Genomic DNA, 14,357 nt, shown 5'->3' on the forward strand with positions numbered 1-14,357 from the left:
GTATAATGCATGACCACACTACCAGTATGACTACCTCACTCACCTGTATCAGACCAGTCCAGCAAATGACGTGTCAATTCCTTAAACCGCCTGAAGGAAGAAGGAAAGGTACAAGAGAAAGAAGGAGGCCAGCCAACTCACTCATTCTCTCATCCACACAATCATCTTGGGTAAAATACAAAGGTGCCCCGTTAAGGGCAACTATGAGTTACACAACCTGTTGGGCAGCCACCACAGGACCCAGGGAAAACGTGTCCATAGATCTGTGGGCAACATCCTTAAGATAGATGGAGGTGAACGTGGACTGGCGTAACCAAGTACCAGCGCTCAACACTCTATGTACAGCCAAGTTCTTTTTGAAAACCAGAGAGGGACCAATACCCCTAACGTCATGTGCTCTAGCATGCACAGACGTGGTGATGGAATCATCAAGAGTCAAATATGCCTGTCTGATGGCTTCCCACATCCAAAAAGAGATAGTATTCTTAGACATCTCTTTCTTTGTACGGCCTGTACTAACAAAAAGTCTGCGGCAGCCTGGTCTAAGGTGCCGAGTCCTTTTAAGATAGCAACGCAAGGCCCGGACAGGGCACAACAAAAGCTCTTGAGCATCAACACCCACAAAGTCAGTCAGTGATGGAATGGAAAACGAAGCGAACCTGTCATCATGCACCGAGGGATTTTGGGTCTTGGCCACGAATTCCAGGACAAATTCGAAGGACACTGACTTCCAACCCCTGGTGTGCTTCACCTCATAACTCAGACCGTGGAGCTCTCCTACCCTTTTGGAAGATGCCAAAAGGAAAACTGTCTTGAGTGTCAGGTTCCTGTCAGATGAACGACGCAAGGGCTCATATGGAGTCTTAGTCAAGCTCTTAACCACCAAGGAAACATCCCACGTTGGAGGCTTGAGCTCTCTAGGAGAACTTGACTGCTCAAACCCCTTAACTAGCAGGGAAAGTTCCCAGGAAGCTGACGGATCAAACAAAACGGAGGGAAGGCATACACCTCCAGGTTGTCCCAGGGATGTTGGAATGCGTCTTCTGCCAATGCTAAGGGATCTGGAACCACTGAACAGAACACCTCCAGCTTCCTTTTGTAGCGTGTTGTGAAAAGGTCCAGCTGCACCACCTCCGTGCTCACTACCTTCGACCTCTTGACAGGCGCCTTCAGATCTTTACGGCGACAAATAGGCCTTGGAGAAGAAGGAGCACTACCATCACGTGCACGGACAGGGGAGGTTGCAACACGCTCGCGATGTACAAGGACGGAAGGGGGGTTGGGGTGGTTGCACATATGAGATTTGGCGGCGAAGCAACCCCTGCAGAACACAAATCACTAACACTGCCCGAAACCACTGCACATTCGGGAACACGTCCGCGCTGTTCCTCCCTCAACGGCGAAGGAAGGGCAAAGTCCTTTGCCTTCCAACGCTTAATACGCCGACGAGGCGTAGAGGGGGAAGAGGGAGAGGAAGACAGAACTAGCTTCTTATGCGCACTCTTGTCGGAAGGCGAGGACGAAGCAACGCGTTTCCTATCAGTCCTCCCAACCGATAAGGCAGCCAACTTCACATCCAATACCAAGTCCAGCCTCTGAAGCACTGCCTGGCATATGACCTAGGACTGATGTGCCAGAGAAGGCTCCGAAGGCAAGGAAGGGAGACGTTTTGAACTGGGCAGCAGTGATGACGTCGGGGATAAGTGAGGCAGATCGGAGGAGGCGACTGGCAGATACGTCATCGATGAGAGTGACGTCACAAGCGGTGGTGACGTCATGGCTTCCCCTCTGTGTGAGGGGGAAAGAGACGCCACTGGTGGAGGAATACGCGAAGATGGACCCCGTGACGTCATCAACAGGGCTGACGCCACAGCACCACTCCAATACAAAGCGATGGCAGACACCGGCGGAGCAATAAAAATGGCCGATGCTCCCACCCGCGGAGACGAGGCCGGGAGGAGGGGGGATGGCCTGGCTGGACCGGGAAGGGGGTGTGCAAGCCTCCACAAAATGCACTAGCAACCCCTCCAAGGATGGGGTACCCCCTAGCCGAAGCGTCTTCCAAACCGCCGCCATTTTGGACACCTCCGACTCTGGAAGAGAAGAGAATGATGAAAAAGCCTCACCCTTCTCGGGAACCGAAAAAGCTCCTGAGGAAGAGGGGGCTACATTACAAAAAATACCCTGGCGACCTCCCGATACTTCCATCGACGAATCAACGAAAGAAAAGGAAGGAGATGCAGGGACAACGCTACTATGGGGGTTGACTACTGAGGAAGATGAAACATAGGGAATAGGAGCAAAGCCCTCCCAAGTAGGAAGAGTGGAGACACTCTGATGTTCCCTCTTACCATAAAACTTCCTCCACTGCTCCTTAGGCCATGCCCGGCATTCCGTACAAGGATTCATAATCGTACAAAAATTCAAACGACACCTACTGCATGTGATGTGAGGGTCTGTCTGTGACGAAGCCAAAAAACGAGAACATGGGAACCCAGGAACTCCGGGGCACATATGCTGACGTCAAGAAGGAGCAGAAGAAGCCATAATACCAGGTAAAAACACAAACACACACTAAAGGAAATGAAATGGGCAATGAACTGGGGAAAAGGCCAAGAGAGGAAAAAAACAACTCTCGTCCGGCAGTTAAGAAAAGACTGGCGTAGATGATCGGCGTTTGACCACTCTTCACCCAATCTACACATGCGTTGCCAGATATCACTGTTACGGACCCACAGATCTCAGAGACAATGTTACGGCCTCTGAGGGAGGTCCGCTTCAGGTTCGATATAAAATAAAATAAAAATTATCAACAAAAACAGTTGAAACTAGGGATATGAATATAGAAAGAAACACTAATACAACAAAGGTTTATTTACAAGCTTACTAACAAAGGTGAATGCAGAATGGTATCTCCTATTTACATAAAAAGACAGAATCTTACACTGCATGAACTGGGAGAACCGTGCGGCAATTGAAATACTTGCTACTCGATTTGGCGGTTCGAAGCGCTGGCTTCCTAAATGTAGATCGGCGATTGCAGATGTCCTCTTGACTCCGTATTGCAGAAACTAATCTTCTTGTAAGGCAGGATCTCCCCAACACCTGTAACAGGACCTTTTCTTCTCTGAAGTCTGCTCGACGTCGAGATAACACGGTAGACCACACCTGAAGACGACTAGACCAATAGCCAACCAACTCTCGAACAACTCTTCTTTTGATTGCTACTTCGTCGGTTCCTTTTTCTCGTATCTCACGGAAGATCTCTGCTGCTGCTGATCTCTCACTGATAATCTGATCTGTGGCTCTCTGTGACTAACTGGTGATCTCTCTTTTATGATCTCTCTCTCTCTGCTACGATCACTGCTTTCCAAAGTTCGTTCGTCGTATTTATACGGCACTCTGGGGGCGGAGCCTACGGCGAACGTCACCGACTCCAGGGATTTCTAGATCTTCTTAGATGAATCTAGACGAGGCATTGCATCAGAAATCGCAGCGTTTCTCACGTAACGACGAGATCCACAACACTCCTGCCGATTCTGGAACAACCACGAACATAGGCGCCTCCAACAGTGGCGCGAAAACCTTGCTGCCGAACTTCTCGAAAATGCGTTCTCCTTGTCTTTAACTTTCTTTGCTATGAAGCAATTACCATCACAATCACAAGATTCCTTGCTTTCATCTGCTTTTTAACCGGATCCAGCTAGGCGCTAGAAATTTTCCTGTTGTTAAGACCGAGGGTTTGTTCGCGTATGAACAAAAATAAATTCACAACCAACAACCATATGTGTGGTTTCCTATCAAGAGCAGGCCATGTTTTTGGTTTTTTCAGACATGAAGGCATTCAAAAGGACAACCCTAGTGGTCTTGTTTGGATCCTTCATTACAAAGCAAAATTCACAACTAATTCATAGATGATATTCTCTGAAGGTTAAAGTTTCCTCTTCACGTCCTCAGGTTGAGGAATGTTTTGTTGTGTTCATGATACAAGAGTACTTCATATACCCATAAAAACACCTAATGAATGCAAAAACTGAGGTTTGTCTTCTTCAAGGAAATGCATAAGTTCAGGTTCATTTGGGGATTCTTTGGATACATCCCTAAAAAGGACTTGAAAAACATGGAATATTTAATAACCATAAAGCTAGAAAAGGTCAGAAAAAAAAACCCAAACAAAAAATAAATGCATGGGCAATGAATTATTACTAAAAATATTAATAAACCTGCAATAATTACTGAAACAATGTCACCTAAAGAGTTTATATGGAAGTCTGGGGTCCACATAACAGTTGGACTAAAATGGTGCAATACAGAGTGGTTTGAAGAAGTCTGGAATGGACAGCAATGGATGAAACTGTTGTCTGAGAGATAGCAAAATGACTGATTCAATTTAATGATATTGCAATTCTATAAAGTACAAATAAATCAACATAACTGGTATTCATATATATATTAATTTATCCACAAGTTTTAATATAATGGAGCAAATTAAGAGAAATAAATAAAGTCTTTTAATATGACAGTTTTCTTATTGGAATTTTAATGTTACATATTACTTATAATTTACAACTTATATGATGTTTATAATGTAGGTTGTTTTGAGCTCAAACATTTTTGTATTTTTGCATTCCCCATGCCACTGTACTTGATGGTAAAAGCAAACATGGCAATAGAAGCAATACTATGTACACTAAGTATTCACCTGTACTATGATTATCTATAGTACTGAGAAAGCTATCACATGTGCAACAACTTAAAATGTGTTAAATCCACTGTTTGATGTGTCTTTTGCTCACCAAGGAATGGAATCATAAAGGGCTAATATGCTCTCCTTAGGTTAAATGCTTTAATAAAAGCAATTTTGCTATTATGTATACATACTGCTCTTCTCCTGACTTCCTCCCAAAAACTTATTCTAATATAGTGTCAAGATGTAGTGTGCTGATGGTGGGCTTATCAAAGGTCTTGAGCCACTACCAGGTTCTAAGTTCTGATTTTCATATATTCCCAGTATTTTCTTCAATTCACCCTTATCTTGCGTATCTGTAAACCTAATATTTGTTAAATGAATTGTTACAATTGTGTTTCTCTGTTCTCCTCCTAATCTACTTTCCTAATTCTTTCATTATTTACTTCATAGTCTTGCTTCCCTATCACACACTATGGAAATTTTCTTAAAATTGTGAACTATCATGTATGAACTTATAATAAACTCGCCAAATGAACTGAAAAGATCCAACTTATCATCAACTCCTTTCTTGATGACTTATGTAACTCCTACATTGCAAACTTCTTTATTCTATATTGTTTTAGCTTAAAACTCATAAAAAACAGACCTCAGTAAAACTGACTGAGAATGTTATAGTTATGTTCTCATTTTGTGTATAATAATGTTAATCCTAACTCACCAGATGAAGTAAATGTATGTACAAACAATTTTTTTATCACAGAATACAGTACAGTAAGACGATAACTATGTTTAGGAGATGAGGAGATTGAGGGTTCAGTTACCTTTCCATAGCAGCTACACTAAATACTGTAGTTCCCAAAAATGCATCCACAGAAGTACATAATTAATTTTATTAGAAAATCACAAAAGAGTAAATATAACATCAACAAGAACAAATACTCTAGAGATTATTCTATAGTAAAAGAGCACTAAATAAAACCCACTACAACAATCAAAATCTCAAATTCCGATATTACAGGTTCCATAGACCTGTCATTCCCATTTTGGTTTCATCTCAGCAATTTGCAGGCTTGCATTCTCATGAAATGCTGGTTTACAAAAGCTCTGCCTAACAATGAAAAAATTCAGCTGTGGTCACCTGACATTCTAAAATTATCAAAAAAATATAATAAAATCATTCCTTACACAAGCCACAAGATACAGCATCTGAAAAACAATGCTTAACGAATGCCGCGCGTTTACCTATGAAGCTGACAATTTCAAAATTAAAAGAACACTATGAAGTATGAGATAAAGCTCAAAATAATTGAAAAACTTGAATGTAAATTTGATCCAAGGAAAATGAAAAGAGACAATACAATACCTAAATCTTGAGTACATTGAAAAAAACCAATTACACACTAACAGGATGCACTGGATAAAATATACACAACCATGAGGCTACTGCCAAAAAAGCTTTGTTATTCAAACTAAAATATATTAGCAATTGTGACTAGTCCAGAGTAGATGCAAGTGCAGCTTCAATTACTGTATTACCAAAGTATCAAAACATTCAATTTTGTCAAAAACATATTACTTTAATTCAGTGAGTAATGTATGTGCTTATGCTACTTTAGAAACTAAAGATAAATAACTTATGTATTAGTTGGTTGGGTGGTGTTATATGTGGTTATTTCATTACATATGTATCTGGTAAAAAGTGACTATTAGATTCTAAGTATGCATGCATAATTTTGACATTAAGAAGTATATCATTTGAAACAATAAAAATTGCTTTGTATGGTACAAAGTATTCCATTATTCAACTTTGTTACATTTTTCTAAACTACTCAAAATTGTTCTACCAAATACTATTTCCACTGAACTGCTTACTATTTCGAAATGCTAGCCATATTCACTTAGATGTAAAATATGACATCTACTAACAAATTACACATAGATTATTGATTCATAAGCTGCACTATCATCCCACTTCAGACAAACCACCTACTAATGACAAAGATCAAATGCAGCGGAGTATCAGTGAATGTAAAGTTGTAATGTTCCTTAGTAGAGCACAAAGAATAAGAACGGACATAATTATTATGATAAAGAAAACCATACAAATAGTGCCCAAAGTCCAACGAAATGAAGACCACCAAGCCACTTGCTTTGCTTGCTTGCTTGAGGCAGTTCAACAGTCCAAATGAATCATCATCTACAACACCTTTTATATTGAGTCCAATGTTACCGTAATCTACCAGATGCGAAGGTGCTGATGATAATAGGTTCCATGTTGAGGGATGACATAACTTGCTTAACTCTTTACTAATGTGAACATTTAATTCATGTTGCACCTTCAATGGAACTTCTAAGTGCATTTTCAATTCACTTCTCAATCCAGTCAAGCCTGTACATCATTGACAATAAAAATATGTTTCAAGTTCTGCTCATATCAAAGTCAGTGCTATGTTTTAGTACTATAACAGCACATCCCAAATATGAAGGATTACATAATCATATACTGTATGATACTGTAAAGGTGTGTTGTAGCTTCAAACATACAATACTAACAGCTCAATTACTTGAAAATAATTGTGATGCTTACATGTGTATTTACATAAACTGATTTACTTTTATAATTAAGCACAATAAAAAGAGAAAACCACCTATAAATTGTTTAAATCTCTTGAAAATTGCAACAAACTAGTTTAAGAGAAGTTGGTAAACTTTTACAAACTGAATTTCAAATGTAATTTCTATATTGAAGAAACTCATCCCTCTAATTTTACTTACCCCTCATGCCTGATCTAGATGGAGGAGCCATTAATTGAAGTATAACTATAGACAAGAAGTGCTAAGTTTACGTTTACACGTGTCCTTCATCTCACATATTTTATTTTCATTGCTGATTTTGTGACCTTAAAATATTTATTGCACAAATTTTTTTTTTTCAAAATTCCAAAAAACTGCATTAGCTACCTGAGTAACAAATAAATTCTAACTGAACAGAATTAATGAAAAAATCTTTTGTAAGACATCTACAACAGAACTGCATCCTGTAATATTACATCCTTTGTCCAGAAACATGTATTTCTTAAAAATGAGTTAATTTTTTTCTATACGACCCCATTACTTTAACATGGCTCATTCATGTGTTGTGCACAAATCCTAGTCATGTCAGTCCACTTGTAGAAGATAATCAGACAGTTCATGTATGTTAATGCATACTTATATACATAGTTCCTTACATCCCTGCTAGCTGATTCATACTTTAGTCTGAAATAGTTGCTAACAAAGATGGAAAGGCACTCCTGTGCCTTACTATAAAATGCACATTTATAGGATTTTCACAATAATCTACATTAATGAACATTCAAGGGGACTGGCATTCCATGCTGTTCTTTCCAAGGCCAGATTATGAATAAAAATAAATTGAAGTGAAGTTTTATTTGGGTTAATCAAAACAAAAAAATCCATATTGATGAATGATTAAAAGGCAAGGGCTGCTGATAAGGACCTATTGTTTGTATTTCTGAAGCATCAAACATAGCCACAGCTACATAGCTTAGAGAGCTGTCACATGAATCATCAGAGTAGACTGAAATGCTAGCAATGGCATGATCTAAAACTTCTACTGATCTGCAGAACTAGGCACAGCAGTTGAGGTTTTGATAATGTGTAAAAGGGTTTGTTTTTTAACATGAACACTTAGTGAGATAATGTAGTGGGGATTCATGTTACAGTTAAGATTTTATGCTAAAGGGATGGTAGCAACTGTAGCAAACATACTAAACCCTACAGTAAAATTCCTTAAAAAAGCAGTATGTAATATTTTTATTTTTCCTCTAAAAAATATTCCAACTACAAATACGGTACACAAATAAAAGGGCATTACAACATATGTGCTTATAGTGTCATTTTCGAGAAATTCAACTTACAGCTGATAGTTTTAACATGACTCCTATAAATATCCTGAAGATACAAATGAAGTTTCTGGTACACAACATTTAGTTGCCTTGACCAGTGAAATAAGTCACCAAAAACCCACATCAGAGGTTTTAACAGAGGCTGCAAATTATCTCCGTGGACTATTTATTTTGCTTTTAAACTGCCTTTGCAGTTGTGTAATAAGAGCACATTAAATTATCTAGCCTTTGCCTAAAGAATGAAACAAAATGTTTAAAAAGAAAACCTTTAGACATTTGAAGAAAGTAATTTCTGAACAATAAAAGCTTGCATAAAAAAATACTTACCATCCATCTCTTCATCAAAATGATCTTCATCCAAGTGGGGGTGAGGCTCCATTGGACGCTCATTGTTGGTACCAATGTTTCCACTTACAGAATTCCCACCATTTGTTGTTGTATGGACTGGGCTATTGCCAGCAGTACTCTGCAAATCAGTATTATGCTTGAGTTACTCAAACTTCTAGCTGATTAATCATGGAAAATTGTAAGTGCTCATTTCTTCTTCCAGAGGATTAAAAAATTGTCATAAGTATACTGTTTAATATAAACGAGAGCTTTAAAAGAACTGACATTTTATCCAAAGCCAGCAATTCACAAAATTATGAGTCATACAGGCTACTGCTTGTATTTGAAAATGTTATGCTATTAGCTAATGTTCAGATATACCATATGCAGTACTACATAACCTGCTTTGTAGTGTTAAAAGCACCTGGTATATAAAAACGAAGCTTAGTATGTATGCAAGATGACATAAACATGATTATAAGATCCAGTGTATGTGTACTGGGGAGAATTATCTCCAATAATCCATACCAAAGATCTTATCCACTGGTCTTGGCCATCAGCTAGTGGAGCCCTAATGGAGAATCACTGAGGCATCAAATCCCATATTCTTGTATTATTTTAATCTTATTTTAATGATGAACCTGATTAGTGAATCACAAGGCCCTTGCATAACCATCATAACTTATGTGTCAGATGCAACATGTTTTATGGCAATTACAGTTTTTGAAGTGATCATAAACAGAAGTAGTTTAAGGAAGCCTAGAGTCATCTTATCTTAAGTTCCAGATAGTTGTATTCTCAGACTTTGTGCATAGTCTTCATTAGTGATATAATGGTTATTCAAAAATATAAATTATATAAGTACATATACTATATTAGGTTTTATCTTGGACTCCATTCTTTCTTGTCTACAGTGTCAGGGAAAGTCATCATTAAATGCTGCTATAAAACTAGGTATTGTTCACAGTTATTTTCTTCTGTAATATAGTCATATAAACAAAACAATTTGAACTTTTACCTTAGAAGAAGGTTGATCTGGTCGTGGAGTACTTGGAGGTTCATGGTTTGTATATGGGGTAGGACCAGTTGGGAGAGGCTCAGTGTGCGTTGGCAAGTGAGGAGACCACACTTCCACTAATTTCTGTCGCCCTTCAGGACCCATACGAGTTAATTCTGTTTTCAACAGGGCTTGAGCTGCTTCTCTCACCTGAAATAAATATCTGCCTTAATTGCCTGTAAGTTGAGAGGATACGAATAGTGTAGTTAAAAAATGACCATTGTATTAAAAGGTCTACATACATGAAAACAATCTGCTGTCAAACAAACTACATATAGTTATTAAAGATATGACACATGATAAAAAATGACAAATTTTCTAATACAATTTGTATTTTTCATACCTACAAACCTGAGGTCTTAACAATAGGATAATTTCTAGCACCTAACTGGATCCGGTTAAAAAGCAGATGAAAGCAAGGAATCTTGTGATATCTGGCAACACATGCATAGATCGGGTGAAGAGTAGTCAAGGACCACACATCTACGCCAGTCTTTCCCAACTCAGGATGACTTAACAAACAGAGGGGTGGCTAGAGGTGGGCAGTATAACGTTAAGACCTCAGGTTTGTAGCTATGAAAAATAACAATTTGTCAAAAATTGTATTTTTTCCTAACTATACAAACCTGAGGTCCTTTAACAATAGGAATATACTTTCGGCGTAGCTGGAATTACGGCCGTTGAATCTTGAACAAGGTGGTAAGGCAGTAACTACCGTGGGGCAGGCTAGCCTGCCCGGGACGTAAACACTCCACTTTGCCTTTCGGCCCAGGTTCAGATTGAGGGGTGGCATGAGGTGGGTATATTTGTTAAAGGATCTCGGGTTTGTATAGTTAGGAAAAATACAATTTTCGACAAATTGTTATTTGTTCTGATACATAATACAAACCTTTCGGTCCTTTAACAATAGGAAGACTCACTGATTGGTGGGAGGAATCTGAGTGAGCCTCTAGAACTGACTGGAGTTCTGCGCACCTAGGCTACTCCTCCTGGTTGTAAGAGCAAGGAGGAGTGCCCTGCTGCCTCTGACAACTTGATCGGAGTATAGGAGCTGCGTGATCAAGAGTCAGACTTCTGGGCCTTTTCGAAATGAGTGAGGGATCGTAACTCATCTGAAAAAGGGCTGTGAAGAATATTGGCGTCGGAGACAGTAATGCAAAGTTCTGGGAAGGGTTTGCATTATTGTCAGTCTCCTTCCTCCCCTTGCTAGAGGAAGGAGCAGGACTGCTTCTGTGATTCTGATAAGAAACATAAAAAGGATGCTTATGTATAGGCTTACCACATCAATCGTCCGACCAGGCAGTGTGAGTTGGAGTCCTATCCTCAACCCTAGGGACGAGGAATGGAGAGACAAGGCGTGGAAACGGGAGAGCCAGTCACTCTCATATCCTTCTTACCTCTACAACTGCACACCATGGACGAGATGCAACTTGTCCTCTCAAGGAGCTGGGTAAGCAAACACATCCTGCAAGCATCCACCACTGGTCCAGGGAAATGAAGTTCCAAGGACCTGTGGGCAGTTTCAAAGGGAAAAAAGGATATGGTCACAATGACCTATCCATCTTCCTGTCCGACATATTCTTCGGAGTGATGTCCAGTACCCATACTGGTCTATCCGTTTGCAGCGAAGTGTCTCGCAGTCTCATATACCCACTGCAGCGAAGTGTCTCGCGGTCTCGTATCCCACTGCAGCAAAGTCTCTCGCGGTCTCGTACCCCACTGCGGTGAAGTCTTTTCGTCTCCGCAGTGGATAAAGACACCGACACTCATTGGTGGGTGTCGATGGTTATGGGTACAGGAACAAGCTAGTAGGAGGAAGTAATGATTGATCTGGAACAACTGATACAAGTCCACAGCGTAGCTCGTGACGGTCTTGGACGCTTCGACATCTGCCGACTGACTGCATTCGGTTGTGTGAGGCGAGCTGTCCAAGCATCCGAGGCGTAGTCACATGACCCTCATCTTTTGACGGGTTATGCCGAGAGACCATACAAATCGTCTATCTGTTGCCACCGTTGCCGGAAGGCGAGATGATGATTCTCTCAAGGCAAGTGCCCAACAGGTGAAAGTCAATTGCCTTCTAGAGACTGAGGTCCCTGATGGCAAGACAGAAGTTCTCATAGTAGTTGAATCTCAGCTAAGGAGAAACAGCACATAGTGCTGTTGAAGACGAAGGTGATAGGTGAATGCAGACCTACGTCTTCACAGCCAAATCGAGAGAAGTAACTCTCAAGATTCTGAACTTAGAAAAGTCCCGCCGATGACACCAACCTGCGAAGACGGCTTAATCCCTGTGATTTATGAAGGACTGAAAACGCTAAACCGCTACTTCATTGCTGTTCGGTGAGAAGTCGGAGTTGCAATGAAAGCAGAGCGCTTTTCAGTAATGAAAACACAGGGATTGTACTGCCTGAAGAACCGCTTCTCATGGGCTGAATCATCATCTTCTTCTTCCCAGCTTTATCCAGGGAGGACATCTACATATATACTTGGAAGTAGAGCTGGCAGGGCGGAGAACAGGCGATGTCTTCCGTTATACATCTACAATTTGGGGTGAACAATGAACAATTGCACACCTACAAATAAGAGATATATTTAAAAGACAAACTCAGATGTCTGAAGAAATCATTCCACATTATCGCAGCGGCAGGTGCGATGCAGCGGGAGACTAAGCTACAGACTTCTGTTACTGTGCGGTAAACAGAAAGATGATAGCGAGTCTATTGAGATATCTCTGTCTGAAAATTCTCACAATGTCAAAGGCGATGCAGTAGAGATGGTCATTCACGTATGCGAGAATTCCAGCCAACCTGAGACCTAAGTCTGTGATTGTCGTGCAGAGATTCGGTTCAGTAGTCAATCATTGCAGAGGAAAGAGACATAATCCGACTGTGCTATCTCAGAGAGCCAGCTGGTACTGGGCTGCAGCAGGTAGCCCATACACCGCTAGCTCTTGCTCACTCGTCATCCTGAGTTGCCAGGTAATCCATTCCAAGAAGGAATGCATTCGGCTAGAACCATCGAGCGCAAAAAAATACGCTCGAGCATTTGCATTTATTCGAAACGGATTTCGGTGAATGCAAACGCTGAGGAGTTGTTGTTGTAACAATACCATAAGTATCTCAAAATCGAAACTGGTAACTCCTGGGAGGTTTGCAGGGCAGTCCCGAGTTGCAGTTCAATTAAGAAGATACTATTCGTCTCGGTCACAACCTGCAGAGTTAACTAAGGTATGTGCCTACACCTCGGACAATTCAACTGATAACAGAAGAATGTCGCGAGGGCAATATACGTAGTATATTTGTAGGTTCCTGTACATAGACCTCCATCCTAAATTCTCTTCCATTCGAGGAACAAGAATAAGGACTGGAAGCCGACACCCTTCATTCTCTGATGAAGAGAGCGAAGGAGAAGTTTTCCCGAAGGAAGACTTCTATGGTGAACAGGATACCGAAGACAATAGTTCAAACCGAACTGGATGTTCACACCCGTTCTTCTCTATCCCTCAGTAGGCGACGGACCGTCAGGTCCATCCAGGCTAAGCCCCTCCCGAGATATTCTTCCTTCAGCAGCAGTACTTCTCCCGAACGCTAGAGATTCCAGGAATTCGAACATTCGGCGAGATTCCCGATTATTGTAGTAACAATTATCTGGGATTCTTGTCTCGCCCACTCTGGACCGTGGTTTCGCCCAAGTGTTTGCAGATGGTAGAAGACCAGAACACTTGGAGAGTGCTAGAAACTCCGAAGAATTCTAAGCACTTGGCGAAACCTCCACTGAATTCGTCAGACGATCATCGTGTGGTGGTCCTCCCAATTCCCGTAGAAATCGAGGATAGGGCAAGATCCTTCCTAAACGATGGGGACTTACATCCGGTAGGACCCGAAGGTCCCCCCAGGAACGCAGTCCCCGACGTGGAATCCTACAGAGAACGCTCTGCAAGATCCCTCCCCTTCCCTTCGCAGCCATAGGGAGAGGGGGAATGGGGGAGGAAGACTGGATACTTGCTCGCCTTCCCAGCAGTGCTAGCGGTCGGAGAAGCGAGTACGGGCAGCCATCACCGTGCGGGGCCGCTCAGAGTCTAGGAAAACGATTTCCAGAGGAGGGTTACGAACTCGTACTGTAGGCTAAATGTCTGCCGCCACCGTGACCGTCGTCTGGGTGGGGCTGAGTGAACACCTGACAGGAGAGAGCCGATACCATCCTCCGACACTTCCCAGTCCTCATCAAGGTCGAAACCTCTCAAGAGAACCGAAGGGGGAGCCCACCCCGGTTTCTGTGTGCGTGGTCCAGATGGACCGTCACGTGAAAGGCGGTGATGGTCACTCCGCTGAGGAGGTTGAAAGGACAGGTGAGGGAGACCTGACGCTCCTAC

General features: G+C 41.5%; 1 protein-coding gene across 8 annotated transcripts in view; it reads right to left on the minus strand.

Moving 5' to 3' along the window:
• Positions 1–14,357, minus strand: part of LOC135208575 (WD repeat-containing protein 7-like) — a 263,777-nt gene that overhangs the window by 69,681 nt on the left and 179,739 nt on the right. For 7 of the 8 annotated variants that reach the window (XM_064240911.1, XM_064240915.1, XM_064240914.1 and 4 more), the window contains 2 exons: positions 9,944–10,132; positions 8,926–9,064 (listed from right to left, as the gene is read on the minus strand). In XM_064240911.1, the coding sequence (XP_064096981.1) occupies positions 8,926–9,064; positions 9,944–10,132 (328 nt within the window). Of the gene's footprint in view, positions 1–4,563; positions 7,080–8,925; positions 9,065–9,943; positions 10,133–14,357 lie in introns of those variants that run through there. The other variant, XM_064240916.1, reaches the window with a different exon arrangement.

This window comes from Macrobrachium nipponense, chromosome 35 (assembly GCF_015104395.2).
Source record: "Macrobrachium nipponense isolate FS-2020 chromosome 35, ASM1510439v2, whole genome shotgun sequence".
In the NCBI taxonomy this organism is placed as follows: Eukaryota; Metazoa; Arthropoda; class Malacostraca; order Decapoda; family Palaemonidae; genus Macrobrachium; species Macrobrachium nipponense.